This window comes from Lontra canadensis, unplaced genomic scaffold (assembly GCF_010015895.1).
Source record: "Lontra canadensis isolate GAN:19392208 unplaced genomic scaffold, GSC_riverotter_1.0 scaffold1, whole genome shotgun sequence".
NCBI lineage: Eukaryota > Metazoa > Chordata > Mammalia > Carnivora > Mustelidae > Lontra > Lontra canadensis.
In genome coordinates this window covers 7,121,998-7,139,712 of record NW_022630995.1, presented here as the reverse complement: position 1 = coordinate 7,139,712, position 17,715 = coordinate 7,121,998, and the positions used below count along the sequence as shown (strand labels likewise).

The 17,715-nt window shown below is 41.2% G+C and overlaps 1 protein-coding gene across 2 annotated transcripts in view; it reads right to left on the bottom strand.

Annotated features, from left to right (window-relative positions):
* The window catches only part of CDKL2 (cyclin dependent kinase like 2), a 53,075-nt gene extending 35,574 nt beyond the window's left edge, over positions 1-17,501 (bottom strand). The window contains exons 1-2 of one of the 2 annotated variants that reach the window (XM_032839032.1): positions 17,466-17,501; positions 6,531-6,729 (exon numbers count right to left, since the gene is read on the bottom strand). In XM_032839032.1, coding sequence (XP_032694923.1) covers positions 6,531-6,698 — 168 coding nt within the window. In that variant the 5' untranslated portion in view covers positions 6,699-6,729; positions 17,466-17,501. Of the gene's footprint in view, positions 1-6,530; positions 6,730-10,096; positions 10,436-17,465 lie in introns of those variants that run through there. The other variant, XM_032838951.1, reaches the window with a different exon arrangement.
* Positions 17,502-17,715: the final 214 nt, after the last annotated feature.

Sequence of the window (17,715 nt, the reverse complement as noted above, 5' to 3'; positions counted from 1 at the left end):
GCTGATAAGAATTAAGATAGCTGTGGAGCACCTGGATGGCCCAGTCAGTTGAGTGTCTCACTCTGGTTTTTGGCTCAGGTCATGATTTCTGGGTTGTGGGACTCAGCACTCAGCATGGACTCTACTTGAAATTCTCTCCCTCTGCCCATCCCCTCAAATAAATAAATAAAAACTTTAAAAAAAAAAAAAAGAATTAGGATATTTGTGACCTGGATAGAGGAGGAAGGCAGTAGTGGCTACAGAAGACGTAAGGGAAGCTTATGGAGTGATTTTAATGTTCTCTCTCTTGACTTACACAGTGGTAACATGGAGTTGTTTAATTTTTTAAAAATATACAGAGATGTATTCTTATGAGATACATACTTTTCTATATGTCCATTTAATGTTAATAAAAAGCTGAATGAAATAATAAAGATGCAGACATAAAAAAATAAACTTATAAAAGAGCAGCAATTGGCTTGACACCTGACTTCCCAGAAGCAGAATGGAAGCCAGAAGTCAAAACAATGTTATCCTCATTTTATTGAAAGAAAACAACTGCCAACCTCAAATTCCATAGAGAGCAAAAATATCCTTTAAGGATGACAGCAAAAAGACACTTTCAGGGGTGCCTGGGTGGCTCAGTGGGTTAAAGCCTCCACCTTCGGCTCAGGTCATGATCCCAGGGTCCTGGGATCAAGCCCCGCCTCGGGCTCTCTGTTCAGTGGAGAGAACTTCCCCCTCTCTCTCTGCCTGCCTCTCTGCCTTCTTATGATCTCTGTCTGTCAAATAAATAAAAACAAAATCTTAAAAAAAAATTTTTTTACATTTTAAAAAAAGACACATCCATGCAAACTAACAATGAAATGTTTCATCACAAAAGGAAATCCTAAATAATACACTCCAAGAAAAGAAGAGATCCCAGATAAAGGGCTAGGGATGCAAAAGGAAAAACAAAGAAAGCTATAAGTAAATATACACTTAAATGAACAGTGAACAATAACTATGTCTTGTGATGTTTAAAAAATATATAAGAGTTAATATACAACAATGTTAGCATATGATGGAAGGGAATAACCAGAGATAAGTATTGTAAGGATGTGTATTACCTAGAAGAAGAATACAAGTATCAGATAATGTTAGACTTGAACAAATGTCTATGATAACCACTAAAAAGTGAGAAATATGATGTATAATTTTCAAATTATTAGAAGGAAATAAAGAAATTATAAATGTAATTAATCCAAAGAAATAAAAAGAAATACAAAAGTAGACAAATGACACATAGTAAGATGGTAGACTTATGGTGAAATATACTAGAAATTACATTATGTATAAATAGACTAAATATTCCAATTAAAAGGCAAAGGTTGCCAAAGAATATAAAAAGCTAAATGTGACCATATGATGTTTACAAGACACATATCTAAATAAGAATTGAAAAACTTCCAAGTAAAAATGTATAAAAAGATACACTATGCAAACAGTAACCAAAATTAAACTAGTGTAGCTTTATTAGCTTCACACAGACTTTAAGACAAAACATTAATAAGTTATTTCATGATAAAATATTTGATTCAACATGAATATATAATTCTAAATTTAATGTACTAACATAGCTTTTCTGTTTATAAACATTAAATGAACTACAATGAAAAACAGACAAATCAATTAACTCAGAGGAAGAGTTTAACATATTTCTTCTCAGTACCAGCTGGAAAAAGCTACAAAAAATCAGTAATAATTTAGAAAAATTAGAAGATTTAAATAACATAATTAAATAAACTTGACTTAATGGAATACTTTTTCAAGCACACAAGGAATTTTTTTTTTCAATGACTTACACTCTGAACCAAAAAAGAAAGTATCAAAAAATTTGAAAGGGGGGGCACCTGGGTGGCTCAGTCAGTTAAACATCTGCCTTCAGCTCAGGTCATGATCCCAGGGTCCTGGGATTAAGCCCCACATCAGGTTCCCTGCTCAGCGGGAAGCCTGCTTCTCCCTCTCCCTCTGTCTACTGCTATCCCTGCTTGTGCACATGCTCACTCTCTCTCTCTGTCAAATAAATAAATAAAATCTTTAAAAATTTTTTCAGGGGTGCCTGGGTGGCTCAGTGGGTTAAGCTGCTGCCTTCGGCTCAGGTCATGATCTTAGAATCCTGGGATCGAGCCCCGCATCGGGCTCTCTGCTCAGCAGGGAGCCTGCTTCCTCCTCTCTCTCTCTGCCTGCCTCTCTGCCTGCTTGTGATTTCTCCATCAAATAAATAAATAAAATCTTTAAAAAAAAAATTTTTTTTCAAAAGTAATAAAATGTTACATAGTATATATTCAGATTACAAGAAAATTGTGGCAAAAGTAAAAAACGAGGAGAGGGAAATCTAGAAAGCTTCAGAAATTAAGGAAATAGTCAGAAATTAAGGAAAATGAGAAAATATTTTAAACTCCTAATGAAAATTTCTGAGATACATACCAAGCTGCTCATAGCAAGAAAGATAGCCTTAAATGTATATATGAGGCGGGGGAAAGGCTTGAAGTTAAAATAAGCATCTATATCAACAGGTCAGGAAGAACTGCAAAATAAACCCACCCAAACTAAGTAGAAGGAATGAAATACCAGAGACAAAAAATGAAATAGAGAGACGTACAGGTGCATTTGGCTGACTCTGTCAGTAGAGCATGCAACTCTTGATCTTAGGGTTGTGGGTTCAAGTCCCACATTGGGGGTAGAGTTTACTGAAAGAAGGAAAGATAGAAAGACAGGAAGGAAGGGAAGGAGGAAAGGAGAGGGGAGGGGAGGGGAGGGGAAGGGAAGGGAAGGGAAGGAAAGGGAAGGGAAGGGAAGAGAAGGGAAGGAAAAGAAAGAAAAAAGACCTTGAGAACTTGTTTGGAAGTTCTAGGAGAAAAGCACAACTATTCATACACCTTTGACCAAAGAATGGTCCTTCTCTATCAGGGAAGGTCATCCTCAGTAGACTGAATGTGCAGCTTTGGGAGAGACGCACATGGAGCACTGAGGTGATGAAGGGGACACCAAATTTGGCAGCCAGCCAAATCAGCCAAATCAACCCTCATGATCAATGGGGTGACGGATGTCACAGCCAGATCACTCTCAAATCCAATCCCTATCAAAATACCATCAACAATTTTCAGAGAGCTGGAATAAATAATCCTAAAATATGTATGGAATCAGAAAAGACCTCAAATAGCCAAAGCAATCTTGAAAAAGAAAACCAAAGCTGGAGGCATCACAATCCTGGACTTCAAGATATATTACAAAGATGTAATCATCAAGACAGTATGATACCGGCACAAAAACAGACACATAGATCAATGGAACAGAATAGGGAACCCAGAAATGGACCCTCAATTCTATGGTCAACTAATCTTTGACAAAGTGAGAAAGAATGTCCAATGGAAATAAGACAGCCTCTTCAACACATGGTTTTGGGAAAATCTGACAGTCACGTGCAGAAGAATGAAACTGGGCCACTTTCTTAGACCCTATACTAAAATGAACTCATAATGGATAAAAGACCTAAATGTAAGACAGGAATCCATCAGAATTCTAGGGGAGGGGAGGGGCACTTCAGTGGCTCAGTCACTAAGCACCTGCCTTTGGCTCAGGTCATGATCCCAGGGTCGTGGAATCGAGTCCCATGTTGGGCTCCCTGCTCAGCGGGAAGCCTGCTTCTCTCTCTCCCACTCCTCCTGCTTGTGTTCCCTCTCTTGCTGTCTCTCTCTATCAAATAAATAAAATCTTAAAAAAAAAATTCTAGAGTGGAACATAGGCAGAAACCTCTTTGACCTCAGCCACAGTAACTTCTTGATAGACATGTCTTCAAAGGCAAGGGAAAGAAAGGCAAAAATGAACTACTGGGACTTAATCAAGATAAAAAGCTTTTGCACAGCAACGGAAACAGTCAACAAAACTAAAAGGCAACCTATGGAATGGGAAAAGATATTTGTAAATGTCTTATCAGATAAAGGGCTACATCCAAAATCTATAAAGAACTTATCAAACTTAACACCCAAAGAACGAATAATCCAGTCAAGAAATGGGCAGAGGACATGAACAGACATTTCTCCAAAGAAGACATACAAACGGCCAACAGACACATGAAAAGATGTTCAACACCACTCAACATCAGGGAAATACAAATCAAAACCACAATGAGATACCACCTCATACCAGTTAGAAAGACTAAAATTGACTCAGGAAACAACAGATATTGGCAAGGATGCAGAGAAAGGGAAACACTCTTACAAGGTTGATGGGAGTGCAAACTGGTGCAGCCACTCTGGAAGACATTATAGAGGTTCCTCAAAAAGTTAAAAATATCTGCCTTCAGGGGACGCCTGGGTGGCTCCAGTTGGTTAAGTGGCTGCCTTCGGCTCAGGTCATGATCCCAGCGTCCTGGGATCAAGTCCCACATCAGGCTCCTTGCTCGGCAGGGAGCCTGCTTCTCCCTCTGCCTCTAGCCTGCCACTCTGTCTGCCTGTGCTTGCGCTCTCTCTCTCTCTCTCTCTAACAAATAAATAAAATTTAAAAAAAAATCTGCCTTCAGGATCGAGCCCCGCATCAGGCTCCCAGCTCAGCAGGAAGCCTGCTTCTCCCTTTCCCACTCCACCTGCTTGTGTTCCCTCTCTTGCTGTCTCTCTCTGTGTGTCAAATAAATAAATAAAAATCTTTAAAAAAAAAAATAAAAGAAGAGCTACCCTACGGCCCAACAATTGTACTATTTGGTGTTTATCCAAATGATACAAACATAATGATTCAAAGGGACACCCCAATGTTTATAGCAGCAATGTCCACAATAGCCAAACTACGGAAAGAGCCCAGATGTCCATCGACAGATGAGTTGACAAAGAAGATGTGGTATCTATCTTTAATGGAATATTAGTCAACCATCAAAAAGAATGAAATCTTGCCATTTGCAATGACATGGATGGAACTAGAGGGTATTATGTGAACTAAAATAAGTCAGTCAGAAAAAGATAAATATCATATGATTTCACTTGTATGTGGAGTTTAAGGAACAAAATAGATGAACATAAGGGAAGGGAAGGAAAAATAAGACAAAACCAGAGAGGGAAAGAAAGCATAAAAGTTTAGGAAAAACTGAGGGTTGCTGGAGAGGAGGTGGTGCATGGCAGGGGAGCGGGGAGGGATGGAGTAACTGTATGATGGGCATTCAGGAGGGCACATGATGTAATGAGCACTGGATGTTATACGCAACTGATGAATCACTAAATTCTACTTCTGAAACTAATAATACGCTATAGGTTAATTGAATTTAAGTTAAAAAAGAAATACAAAATAGAGAAGATCAAACATTGGTTCTTCCTAAAGATAAATAAAATTGGTAAACTTTTGGTGAGACTGATTAGAGAAAGAAAAAGAAAAAGATCCCCTGAGACCTGAGACTTAGAAAGGTCTGCTTGCAGGGCGCCTGGGTGGCTCAGTCCTTAAGCGTCTGCCTTCAGCTTGGTTCGTGATCCCAGAGTCCTGGGATCGAGCCCCACATCGGGCTCTCTGCTCAGCGGGAAGCCTGCTTCTCCCTCTCCTACTCCCTAGCTTGTGTTCCCTCTCTCGCTGTTTCTCTGTCAAAAAAATAAATAAAAATCTTTAAAAAAATAAAGGTCTGGGGCTCCTGGGTGGCTCAGTGGGTTAGGCCTCTGCCTTCGGCTCAGGTCCTGGTCTCAGGGTCCTGGGATCGAGCCCCGTGCCTGCTTCCCCTTCTCTCTCTGCCTGCCTGTCTGCCTACTTGTGATATCTCTGTCAAAAAAATATATAAAAATCTTGAAAAAAAGAAAGGTCTGCTTGCGAAGTGAGCCCTTGGTTGGCACTTGGGAACTTGGATGTCATGAGGGGTCTCGTCATTTCCAGAACTGATAAAGTGGCTCAATGTGTGAAAAAAATGTTTACGCTGAATCTCTGTGTTCCTTCTGGGACTCTGAAATTTTGGTATGAGTCAGGCAGAGGGTGTCTTACATGAACATCCTCCAGTAAAAACCCTGGACACCAAATGTACGGAATCTCCTTAGTAGACGGTATTTCACACGTGCCGTCACAGATCATTTTTGGAAAACGCAAGTGCATCCTATGTGACTCCACTGGAAGAGGATTCTTGGAAACCTGTGACAGGTTTCCTCTGGAATTCCCCGCATGTGCCTTTTCCTTTGCTGGTTTTGCTTTATATCCTGTCACTATAATAAATCACAGCCATGAGTACAACCAACCGCATGCTGAGTGCTCTGAGCCCTCCTATTGAATCATAGCATGGGGAGTGGTCTTTAGGACCCCCACAGAGTTGACTGATAGACAGATAGATAGGCAGATGGATACAGAAAGAAGCAACTAATATTTCAAAATCATGTTTATATTCATAGGACAAATGAATTTGAATATATAATCATGTTATTTATTTAATGTGAAAAAAGAAACTTATGTCTTAAATTTTGGCATGGAAATTAATATAAAAACAGTAATTTTTTTCTAAAAATGTAATCTTGATCAAGAAACAACTTTTTTTTAACTCAGTATTTACTCACCTTTAGTAATTTGATTTCTCGCATAGCAATTTTTTTAACCATTTTGTCATCATCACTTTCTAAGAACTTCTTGATGGCCACAATTCTTCCACTGTCTTTATTCCTACACTTCATCACCATTCCATAGCTCCCTTCTCCAACCAATCCTAGGTTCTCATATTTTTCCATTTTAATTCAAAACCGGTAGGAATTCTTCTTGCTGTGGAAACCAAAACATAGAGTTCATAATGCTGACCATATTCATTTCCTCCACCTTTCCAGTAAATTAATTCTTTTTTTTTTTTAAGGTTTTATTTATTTACTTATTTGACAGACAGAGATCACAAGTAGGCAGAGAGGCAGGCAGAGAGAGAGGGAGAAGCAGGCTCCCCGCTGAGCGGGCCTGATGTGGGGCTCGATCCCAGGACCTGGGATCATGACCTGAGCCGAAGGCAGAGGCTTTAACCCACTGAGACACCCAGGCACCCCTCCAGTAAATTAATTCTTCCCCACTTGTTTTCCATATTAGAGCAGTCGCTGTGTTAATGGGTCTTCTGTTCTGACTCACAATTTCTTACTGCTTCTACATCTAAGCTATGTTTTTCAAATTATTGCATTAGACAAGACATTTCATAATAGACAAGAATTAAAGTTTAAGTTAAAGTTTAATTTATTAAATGCCATGTTAATGAAATTCAATATATTTTTAATTCAGATAAAGCAATATTTGAACTATCATGGAAAACAAGTATAGCTTACTTTAGAAAAAAACACAACTCCTTTTCACTCAGAGGTGAAAAAACGCAAGTGAGTTTTGTTTTGTGTTTTAAGATTTTACTGTTAAGTAATCTCCACACCCAAGTGGGACTCGGACTTATAGCCCTGAGATCAAGAGTCATTCACCCTACCGACTAAGCCGGACAGGCGTCCCAATGAGTTTGGTTCTAGTGAAGATCATATTTATTATTTTTACATCAGGTTTAAAAAAGCAAAGTTGAGGGGCAAGTAGATGGCTCAGTTAGTTAAGCAACCGACTCTTAGTTTCGGCTCAGGTCATGATCTCCTGGATGGTAGGATCGAGCCCCAAGTCGGGCTCCAGCCTCGGGTTGGGGGTAGGGGAGGGAGAGTCTACTTAAGGATTCTCTCCCTCTGTCCTTCCCCCCAATCATGCTCTCTATCTCTCTCTCTTTCTCAAATAAAGAAATCTTTTAAAAAAGCAAAATTGAAAATCTTTATGCACTTTCTACTCAGTTGGGAAAAATATTTGTTCACAAATGATCACGTACCAAGTTAACATTAAGAAATTTTCACAAAGCTGTTTTTCTTTACCTTTCTTAATGTCGTAATTAAATTCCCATATTGAACTTACAAAATAACGACATCACAGTATATAAGCAAATTGTTTAAAAATTAAATTTTAATAGGACCAAGTACAATATTTCAAAAATCCTTTTAATGATTACTCACTTTGAGTATGATCATTTGAGTTTTGTGTTTAGAATTCTTTTACATCTCATTATATGACATTTTTGGATAATGGCTATCCTAATAATGACTGATGAAGGACCAATGATCATTCTTCTACGTATTTTGGTATAGAAAAAAACTTTTCAGTTCAAATACAGATAGATTTTAATTCACAAGACTTGACTGCCATGAAATATAAAAGCCAGTTAAATTTATTTATTTATTTATTTATTTATAAAATATTTTATTTATTTATTTGACAGAGAGAAACACAACGAGAGGGAACACAAGCAGGGGGAGTGGGAGAGGGAGAAGCAGGCTTCCTGCCAAACAGGACGCCCAATGCAGAGCTGGATCCCAGGACCCCGGGATCATGACCTCACCAGAAGGCAGACACTTAACAACTGAGCCACCCAGGCGCCCCTAAGTTTATTTTTTAAATCTGATTTTGAAGTTAAATTCCAAAAGCAAAGAATAAAAAATATTTCTCCTAATCCCAATATGGTTCTAAGAGTTTTGTGAAGAATAATCTTTCAGTAACTGTACATTCAAATGATGATTTATAACTGATTTTTTTTAAAGATTTTATTGATTGATTGATAGAGACACAGTGACAGAGGGGAATGGGAGAGGAAGAAGCAGGCTCAGGGAGCTCATTGAGGGGCTGGATCCCACCAGGACCCTGGGATCATGACCTGAGCTGAAGGTAGACCCTTAACAACTGAGCCACCCAGGTACCTCTATAACTGGTTTTTTTAACCTAACAGTACAAGAATACTCATTCATAAAACGTTGAAAGAAAAAAAAAAAAACTCTCACCTATTTCATTAATTGTGTCCTATGGCAATCTAAAACTAATTTACCCAGATTGTGAATTGTGATGTTTCATTTGCTTCCATATTATCAGTTATCAGCACCCTGACAACAAAAACAAAATAAATACCCTCTTTGTTCTAGCAAACGGTGATAATCCAGCGTGTATACATTTTCATCAGTTTACCTTAATAATCTAAGGATAGATAGATAGATAGATAGGCAGACAGACATGGAAAACCAGAAGACTGAGCCGAAGTGGGAAGAGATGAAAATAAATTCCCGTCAACACCAACTCCAACTATTTCATATTTTACCACTAGCTTTGATAGTAGTTTCTATAAGCTGTTTACAGAGCAGTGTCCACAATACTAACTTTCCATATTTGACATATTAACTTCCATTTAATCTCTACTATTTTTTTTAAATGTCTGTCTGAGAAAAATTATCAATGTAATTCTCTCTCCTTTCCTGAAATTTTTTCCCCTTCCATTAAGACAGCATGCTTTCTTAATGACTAGACCTTTAGGTTTCTCATGCCAAGAGCAAAAATAGGGGGACACTATAATCTGAATCATTTTTAAACACTTTGCAATTGGTGTCCTCAATGCCTGAAAATGCAAAGTGAACAAAATTAAGATTACCTTAAGCAGGTCTAAGATGTGATGAAGCGTATGGCAAGCTAACAGTAAGCAAGTCTTATTCTGGAAACCAACCAGGCATGTAGGCACAGCACGTTGAATACACCTGCTTTTTGCTTTTTACTGCCCACAAATACCTTAGAAGTATCACAGCTTAAAAAGCCTCTGGTTTCCTGAAACAGTTACTCATAAACTACAGTTTTTCATGCCTTCTACTCCTGTGCACAGACTGAAAGGATGCCTGGCCAAATTGGCAATGCCGTATTCCTGGACACGTGCCATGTAAGCATATGGTTCTAATGCCAACAGTCAGGGACTAAAAACAATGCTTTTTGTTGTTGTTGTTGTTGTTAAAGACAGACTGAAATCTATCATAGATCAATGAACGAGATAATAAAAGTTTTTTAAAGTATTGTACAAATAAAATAAAAATTTAAAAAAATAAATTAATAAAAAATAACAGTACTGTACTTGGGGCGCCTGGGTGGCTCCGCTGGTTAAGTGACTGCCTGTGGCTCCAGTCGTGATCTTGGAGAGACGGGATCAAAGCCCGCATCAGGCTCTCTGCTCAGCAGGGAGTCTGCTTCTCCCTCTGACCCTCCCCTTCTCATTCTCTCTCTCAAATAAAATCTTTTTATAAAAAGATAATAAATGTATTATGCTTACCGTTTCTTTAAAATCCTTTCACATGGAAAGACCCAGAGGTTTCCAACTTGGAAACAAATTTGGGGTGAAATGCATCTCGCTCCCAGGTCTACAAGATGCTGACTAGCAAACCGGCAGTTCCGGAGCTGGTTGGGGTTCTTCTGGGGACACAGTCGCGGGTCGGAGGCGAAGCGGGCGGGGAGGCAGAGCGGCCTCGGCCTGCCGCAGGCGCGCACTCGGGAGGACCGCGGGCCGCATGCTGCCGTCGTCAAGGCAACGACCTCACTCTGCCCCAACCATTGGAACAGTCTCCCGAGAGAGATACAGCCCGGGTCAGAATGCGCCCACGGCAGGCGCCAACCCGCCTGTCAAGGCCCAGGCCCGTAAAGAAATGAGCTGGACGGGAGGGCGCCGTCTCCCCGCTCTCAAGGCGCCCAGTCCCGGGAGTCTGTGAACCTGCGCGGCTCCCGCAAGCCCCGGGCGAAGGCGTTGGCCGCCGAGCTGCAAGGGGGCGGGCTCTCACCCGCCCGGCCCCGCCCCGAGTGCGCCAAGCTTTCCGTGCTCTGATTGGCTGGGCCCTGTCGTCACGAGCTACGATTGGCTCAGCGCCAGCCACCCCCGCCCCTGCACCTGGGGCTTGGCCGGGTTCTGCTCACCGAGGCGCAGACGCCAGCGCCCACTGATGCTTCAGTTCTGGAGCCGAGCGGCTCCGTCTGCGTTCGCCGCGAGGCCTCTCCTCGCCGCTGAGGGCTAGAGGCGACTCCGGTGCTTACGGAGAGAATTAAGGGGTGGTGGCGCTGAGGGACTGGGAGAAAACAGAAGAGGGACACAGGCAGAGGGCGACGAAGCACTCCTCCCCGAGGCCCTGCAGGGGCGGGGAGCCGGGCCTGCCCTGGGCGCCCCCACCCGGGAAGGTGCCGGCCTGACCGCGATTCGATGCCTCCCTTCTGGTCGGGGCAGTGGGGCCAGGCCGGGCCAGGTGGGTGACGAGGGTGACACCCTAGGAGGTGATGATTAGTAGGTGAGGCAAGGTGAAAGCAAGCAGGTGACAACGCAAGTGACGTAGGAGGGACCTCGAGGACAGCTTGGGCACTGAAAGCGAGGGACACACCTTGGCTGGAGATAATGGAAGAGGGAGAGAGGAGAAGGGCTAGGGCGTCCGCGAGGCTGGAAGAGAGGTGCAGTGCGGGCGTGTGGCCGCCGAAGAGGGTGCAGTTGCGGGTGACACGTTGAAGGCACAGACAATGCTCAGGGTTAGATCCAGGGCCAGGCAAGACTGGTGGTTAAGAATGACGCACAGGCTTGGGTCACATTAACAAACGGGGTTTTCCTCACCTTCAAGTAGTTTGGGGTTTAGGCCATGCCCCTCCAGTGAGAGGCCTTAAGCACTCGGATATTTTCGCATTATGTCATGAAGACTGGGACCCTGGCGGACTCAGTCCGCGTAACCCTTGATCTCAGGGATCCTGAGTTTGAGCCCCTCGTTGGGTGTAGAGATGATGTAAATCTTTATAAAAAGAAATCATGAAGACTAAATGTTTTATCATTGTATTTGGTCTCTAGAACACCTTGATCCAAGTAAGAGAATGTCCTGGAGCAGCAGATATCTACAACCGTAGTCAAAATTAGGTATTAATTCCTTCTTGTACACTGAGAGATAAATGTTCTGATTTATAAATTATCTTCTGTGAGCGTGGCTAGCATGAATTAATCTTCCAGTGCTTGGTCACCTTGGTCAAGCTGCTTAAAATCTAGTTCCTGAAGCTATAATTATGAGGAGCAGACCTAGGACCTGGGCATGGAAAGAATACAATTCTTTGGTCAATTTAAGATCTCATAACATAGAAGTTACCTCTATCCCTGGCTCTAACCAAGTTGGAGGGAGCCATGCCCCCTCTGTAGGCTATAACCTAATCTGATGAACTTTTTATATGAATTCAGGAGACCCCCTATTATAAAGTAGCAAATCCAGGTTTGTTAGGACTAAAGCTTGAAGAACAAGAATATAAAAGTATTTTACTTTTCCAACCTTATAAGTATATTCAAAAATGTAAACATTTAAAGGCCCCTCCAGGCAAGAGGCCCTGAAACTCAAATAACCTGTTTATACCCCACAGGGGAACCAAAAGGATAAAAATTAAAAATACTAGATTTGGTGAATAGACAATGCTTGAAAAAACAGTTTCAAAAAAAAAACTGAGTTTGAAAGCCAACTGTGAAGGAGACATAGGGTATTCAACAAATTGTACATCCTAGGTAAAGCTATCTACAGGTTTGCTAAGGAGGTAGTATTAGGTAGAAACAGGATTAGGTTATTGCTTATTTTTCTTTATCAACTGGGAAATCTTTGTAGGGAAGAAGAATGCAGGGGCGCCTGGGTGGCTCAGTGGGTTAAACCTCTGCCTTCGGCTCAGGTCATGGTCTCGGGGTCCTGGGATAGAGGCGCACGTCAGGCTCCCTGTTCAGCGGGGAGCCTGCTTCCCCCTCTCTCTCTGCCTGCCTTTCTGCCTACTTGTATTCTCTCTCTCTATCAAATAAATAAAAAGATAAAATCTTTAAAAAAAAAAAAAAAAAGAATGGAGAGAAGCTTTAAAGAGGCATGAAAAGCCCAGGACAGGTAGTGAAGGTGGTAAAGTATGAGATGGTCTTACCCTTGAAGAGGCTTAGAGGAAAAAGGGAAAACTGAGAAAAGTGTAGGACATACACATTAGCTTACCTGGATCTTCTCAGTAAAAGAACTTCATCTTTGCTGAAAAAGATAATGGTGAGATTGAGGCTCAAGGATTTAAGAGCAAAAATACCTTGAAATAGGTAGTTATGAAGAAGTCATTGTTATATGAAAAGAATACAAAATAGTAAAATGTGCCCATTTGAGCCTGGACACCATGAATTTGCAGTGAAACCAATGGACTCTGTTTTATAGGACTTGGCATCCCCAGGGTCAAGAATGGAGAAAACAGATGACACACAAGCTAACTCTTAGATGATTGGTACTGCAAGGAGAATAAATAAAGAAGTTAAAAAATTAAATATGATGGAGGAGTACCTAGCTGGCTCAGTCAGAAGAGCGAAGAAGAAAGAAGAAGAGAGGAGGAGGAGGCGGAGGAGGCCGCGGCGGAGGCGGAGGAGGCGGAGGCGGAGGAGGCGGAGGAGGCGGAGGCGGAGGAGGCGGAGGAGGAAGAGAGGAGGAGGAATCAAGTGTGATGGAGAAAGCACCACTGAAATGGCTCGCCATGGGTTCCATCTAGATAGGAAGTCAAATTTAGACAGAATTTAGCTAATAAACTGAAAATGCAGAGGCACCAAAGGAGTGGAGGTCACAAAGGCATGAAGTTTAATGGAGTGAAATAGGGGAAGAGTGACTGTTAAAGCAATTTGTGAATTTAAGACTTTGGAATTGGCACAAGATGATAATGATGGGTTCCAAAAGGTGGAATGTTTGGCTCTTCCTTTGCGTAGCTGAAGATTAGTGAAGAATGTCATTGGAATTGAATTCAATTCCATGAGATCAGAATAGGCAAAGTGTTGAATTTTTTATGAAAAATCATAACATGAACTACTCAAGTGGGACAATATAGAGAGAAGGTGAGAGGGACATTTTAATCACTAAAAAAAGTTAAAATAATTCTAAAAATCTAAAGAAAACAGTGTGGGAGTGCATGAGATTTGCAACAAGTGAGCAGAACTGGCGATATAGTAAAGAACAAAGGTTAAAGGAGACAAAGGACCGGGCGCCTGGGTGGCTCAGTGGGTTAAAGCCTCTGACTTCGGCTCAGGTCATGATCTCAGAGTCCTGGGATCGAGCCCCACATTGGGCTCTCTGCTCAGCAAGGAGCCTGCTTCCTCCTCTCTCTCTGCCTGCCTCTCTGCCTACTTGTGATCTCTGTCTGTCAAATAAATAAATAAAATCTAAAAAAAAAATAAAAATAAAAAAATAAAAGAGACAAAGGACCATTTGACCCAGCAATGTCATGCCTAGATATATACCCAAGAAAAATGAAAACATATGTTCACACAGAAAACTTTAAACAACCACAGTGAGATACCACCTCACACACCAGTCAGAATGGCTAAAATTTATAAGTCAGTAAACGACAGATGTTGGTGAGGATGCAGAGAAAGGGGAACCCTCCTACACCGTTGGTGGGAATGCAAACTGGTGCAGCCACTCTGGAAAACAGTCACATTACTGGGTATTTACCCTAAAGATACAAAGGAAGTGATCTGAATGGGCATGTGCACCTGAATGTTTATAGCAGCAATGTCCACAATAGCCAAACTATAGAGAGAACCTAGATGTCCATCAACAGATGGATGATCAAAGATGTGATATGTGTATGTATGTGTGTGTGTATATATATATGATGGAATATTATGCAGCCATCAAAAAAGAAAAACAAAATCTTGCCATTTGCAACAACATGGATGGGACTAGAGGATATTATGCTAAGAGAAATAAGTCAGTTACAGAAAGACAATTATCATATGATCTCTCTGATATGAGGAATTTGAGAAGCAGGGTGGGCGGTCATGGAGGGTAGGGAGGGGAAAAAATGAAACAAGATGGAACTGGGGAGGGAGACAAACCATAAGAGATGCTTAATCTCAGGAAACAAACAGGGTTGCTGGAGGGGTAAGCGGGGAGGAATAGGGTGGCTGGGTTATGGACATTGGGGAAGGTATGTGCTACGGTGAGTGCTGTGAAGTGTGTAAGACTGATGATTCAGAGACTTGTACCCCTGAAGCAAATAATACATTATATGTTAATAAAAAAATTATACGGGGAAAAAAACTTTAAACAAATGTTTATAGTAGCAATGATAGAATATCCAAAAAGTGAAACTCAAATGTCCATCAACTAATGAATGGATAATCGATGGTATATCCACACAATGGAATATAAAAAGAATGAAGTATTGATACATGCTACAATATGGATGAATCTTGAAAACCTTATGCTAAACGAAAGAAGCCTGACACAAAAAGCCATGTGTTTTCATTTCTTTTTTTTTTTTTAGATTTTATTTATTTATTTGATAAAGAGATCACAAGCAGGCAGAGAGGCAGGCAGAGAGAGAGGAGGAAGCAGGCTCCCTGCTGAGCAGAGAGCCCGATGCGGGGCTCGATCCCAGGGCTCCGAGATCATGACCTGAGCCGAAGGCAGCGGCTTAACCCACTGAGCCACCCAGGCGCCCCTGTTCTTTTCATTTCTGAAGTGTCCATCATAGGCAAATCCACAGAAGCAGAAAGATTAGTGGTCACCGGAGACTGAGTGGGAGATGGGAATGGATTTGGATTGGGATGGGTATGCATTTCCTTTTAGGGTGATGAAAATGTTCTGGAATTAGATAGTGGTCATGGTTATACAACCTTGTGAATATACTAAAAACCAATGATCTGTATTAAAAGTGTGGATTTTATGTATGTAAATTATATCTCAATACAAAAATAGACCACAGGACAAGAAATATATGACCTTCCCAGAAATCTTTTTCAATAAATTTACATATTTTAGCTTAGAGTAGCTCAGCTGTCTTCCTCACATTAGTGAGCATCCCTATTAAATGACCCTTGGCAACGATCATTTTCTACACATCTTGGCATCCCAGAACAGTGTGCTTGGGCCAGTTTCTTGACAAATAAAAAATACCTCTCCCTTAGATCCCACAAGATACTGATTTATCATAGGTTTTTGCCATCACTTCAAATGAGTCAGCAAGTGAAGGGCCATAAAACTTCAGACTACAAAAAGTAGTCTTTATCATGCAGCTATGAATACATCCCATCATTCTATGAAGAAAATGGACTTATGTTGAAATTCTGGTTCTTTGATGGAAGGACACTTGCCACAGAAGAGAGAATTCTGTTCTCAACCTAGTAGTTGATCTGATAACCTCATTACTACATATAACAATGACTAAGATGATAATCAGGTTTCAAAACCTAAAGTACAATATACCACTTTGCCAAATTCAACACACATCTAATCTATATCGTAACAGTGTGAACCTGGAAATCCATTCCTCACATGTTAAAAATACACATTGTTTGCACTGGTAACATGCCTCTTACAAAAACTCTCCCTTGACATTCCATCTCCCTCTAGCCTCTATCCCATTCCTGTTAATCTTTATAATAAAACTACAGAAAAAGTCTATTCATTTCTTACTTCTAGTTCTCTCTTGGACTTTCATCCTTATCACGTCACTGAAATAGTTTTTCCCAAAAGTCACTATGGCCTATATCCTGCCAAGGCCATCAGAGGTAGAGATTACTCACAATAAGCTGGTTCCTTTCTCCTGTGTGTATGGCTTGTTTTCTGCAATCTCCATTGAGGCTGGAGTCATATGACTTAATTCAAGCCAATGGAACATGAGATACCTACCACTCCCAGTCCTGTCCCATAAAAGTCCCTGCACAAGATCCTCCATATTCCTCTTCTCTTTCACCTGGCTATAATGAAGATGACTACAGCATGATCTTGAAGCCACACATGAAAGTTGGTAGAGCCTTCATTCATCTGTGTTCCTAAATGACCAAGTGGAGGAGGGCCAGACCACTGGACTCTTCACTATCACTCTCCTATTTTTTCTTTGAGGGGTAAAAAACTACTGTTTGTGCCAATGGACATTTTGGGGGTCTATTATAGCAGATCGCACAGCTTAATTAAATCACTACCTTATTTGACCTCTCCGCAGCATTTGACACAACTCTCCATTCTTTTCCTTTGAGATGAACTCTTGGAACTTAGCTTTCCATGACACAGTACTTGCTATCATTTATCTTCCTTTGCAGGCTTCTCCAGTACTAGAACCCTGGATTTTATGAGTATCTGAGGGCTCAGTCCTCGGCCTCTTCTCTTCTATACACTTACTTCCTAGGTGACCTCATCTCATCCAACGGCTGCAAAGACCTATACAGGCCACTCCTAGCACTGAATTCTCCTCAGAGAATCCCCAAATCAACCTCCTGACATTTCTTCCTGGCTATCCAACTGGCATATGAAACTTAACATTGCTAAGAGAACTGTTGATTTTTTCCCCTCCACAATCTACTCCTGCTTCTTCAATATCTCAACAGAGTACAGCTTTCCACCCAAGTTCTATAAAAATCCCAGGGATCATCCTGGAACATTATCTTTCCCTCACATTCAGAATCTAATACATAATTAAGTCTTCTAGTTCTATCTCCAAAATATATCTTATTAGCTGGCCACTTATCACCATCTTCACCATTGCAATCCTAACCTAAGCCACCATCAATCACCTGATATCCCTTCCTGACATGCTCCACACTAATTTAGATCACATCACCTCCCTGTTCAGATCCCTACAATCCCAGAACAAGGGTAAAATCCAAACTATAAGGCCACCCACAATTTAGCTCCTATCTCTTGACATCTGCTGTTATGAACCCACCGGCCCTCAGACACACGAAGCTTCCAAACACAGAGCCCGTGCATTTGTTCTATTTGGAATGTCTCCTACCGGTCTCATGGCTGCCTTCTCTTTATTTTGAACTTCAAATGCACCTCTTCAGAGAGGCCTTTCACCACCACCCTTGGTAATGATTACAGAACAGCCCATTTCCTGTCGCTATTACATTCTCCACTAGCTCTGCCCTGTTAGCCATGTGACCTT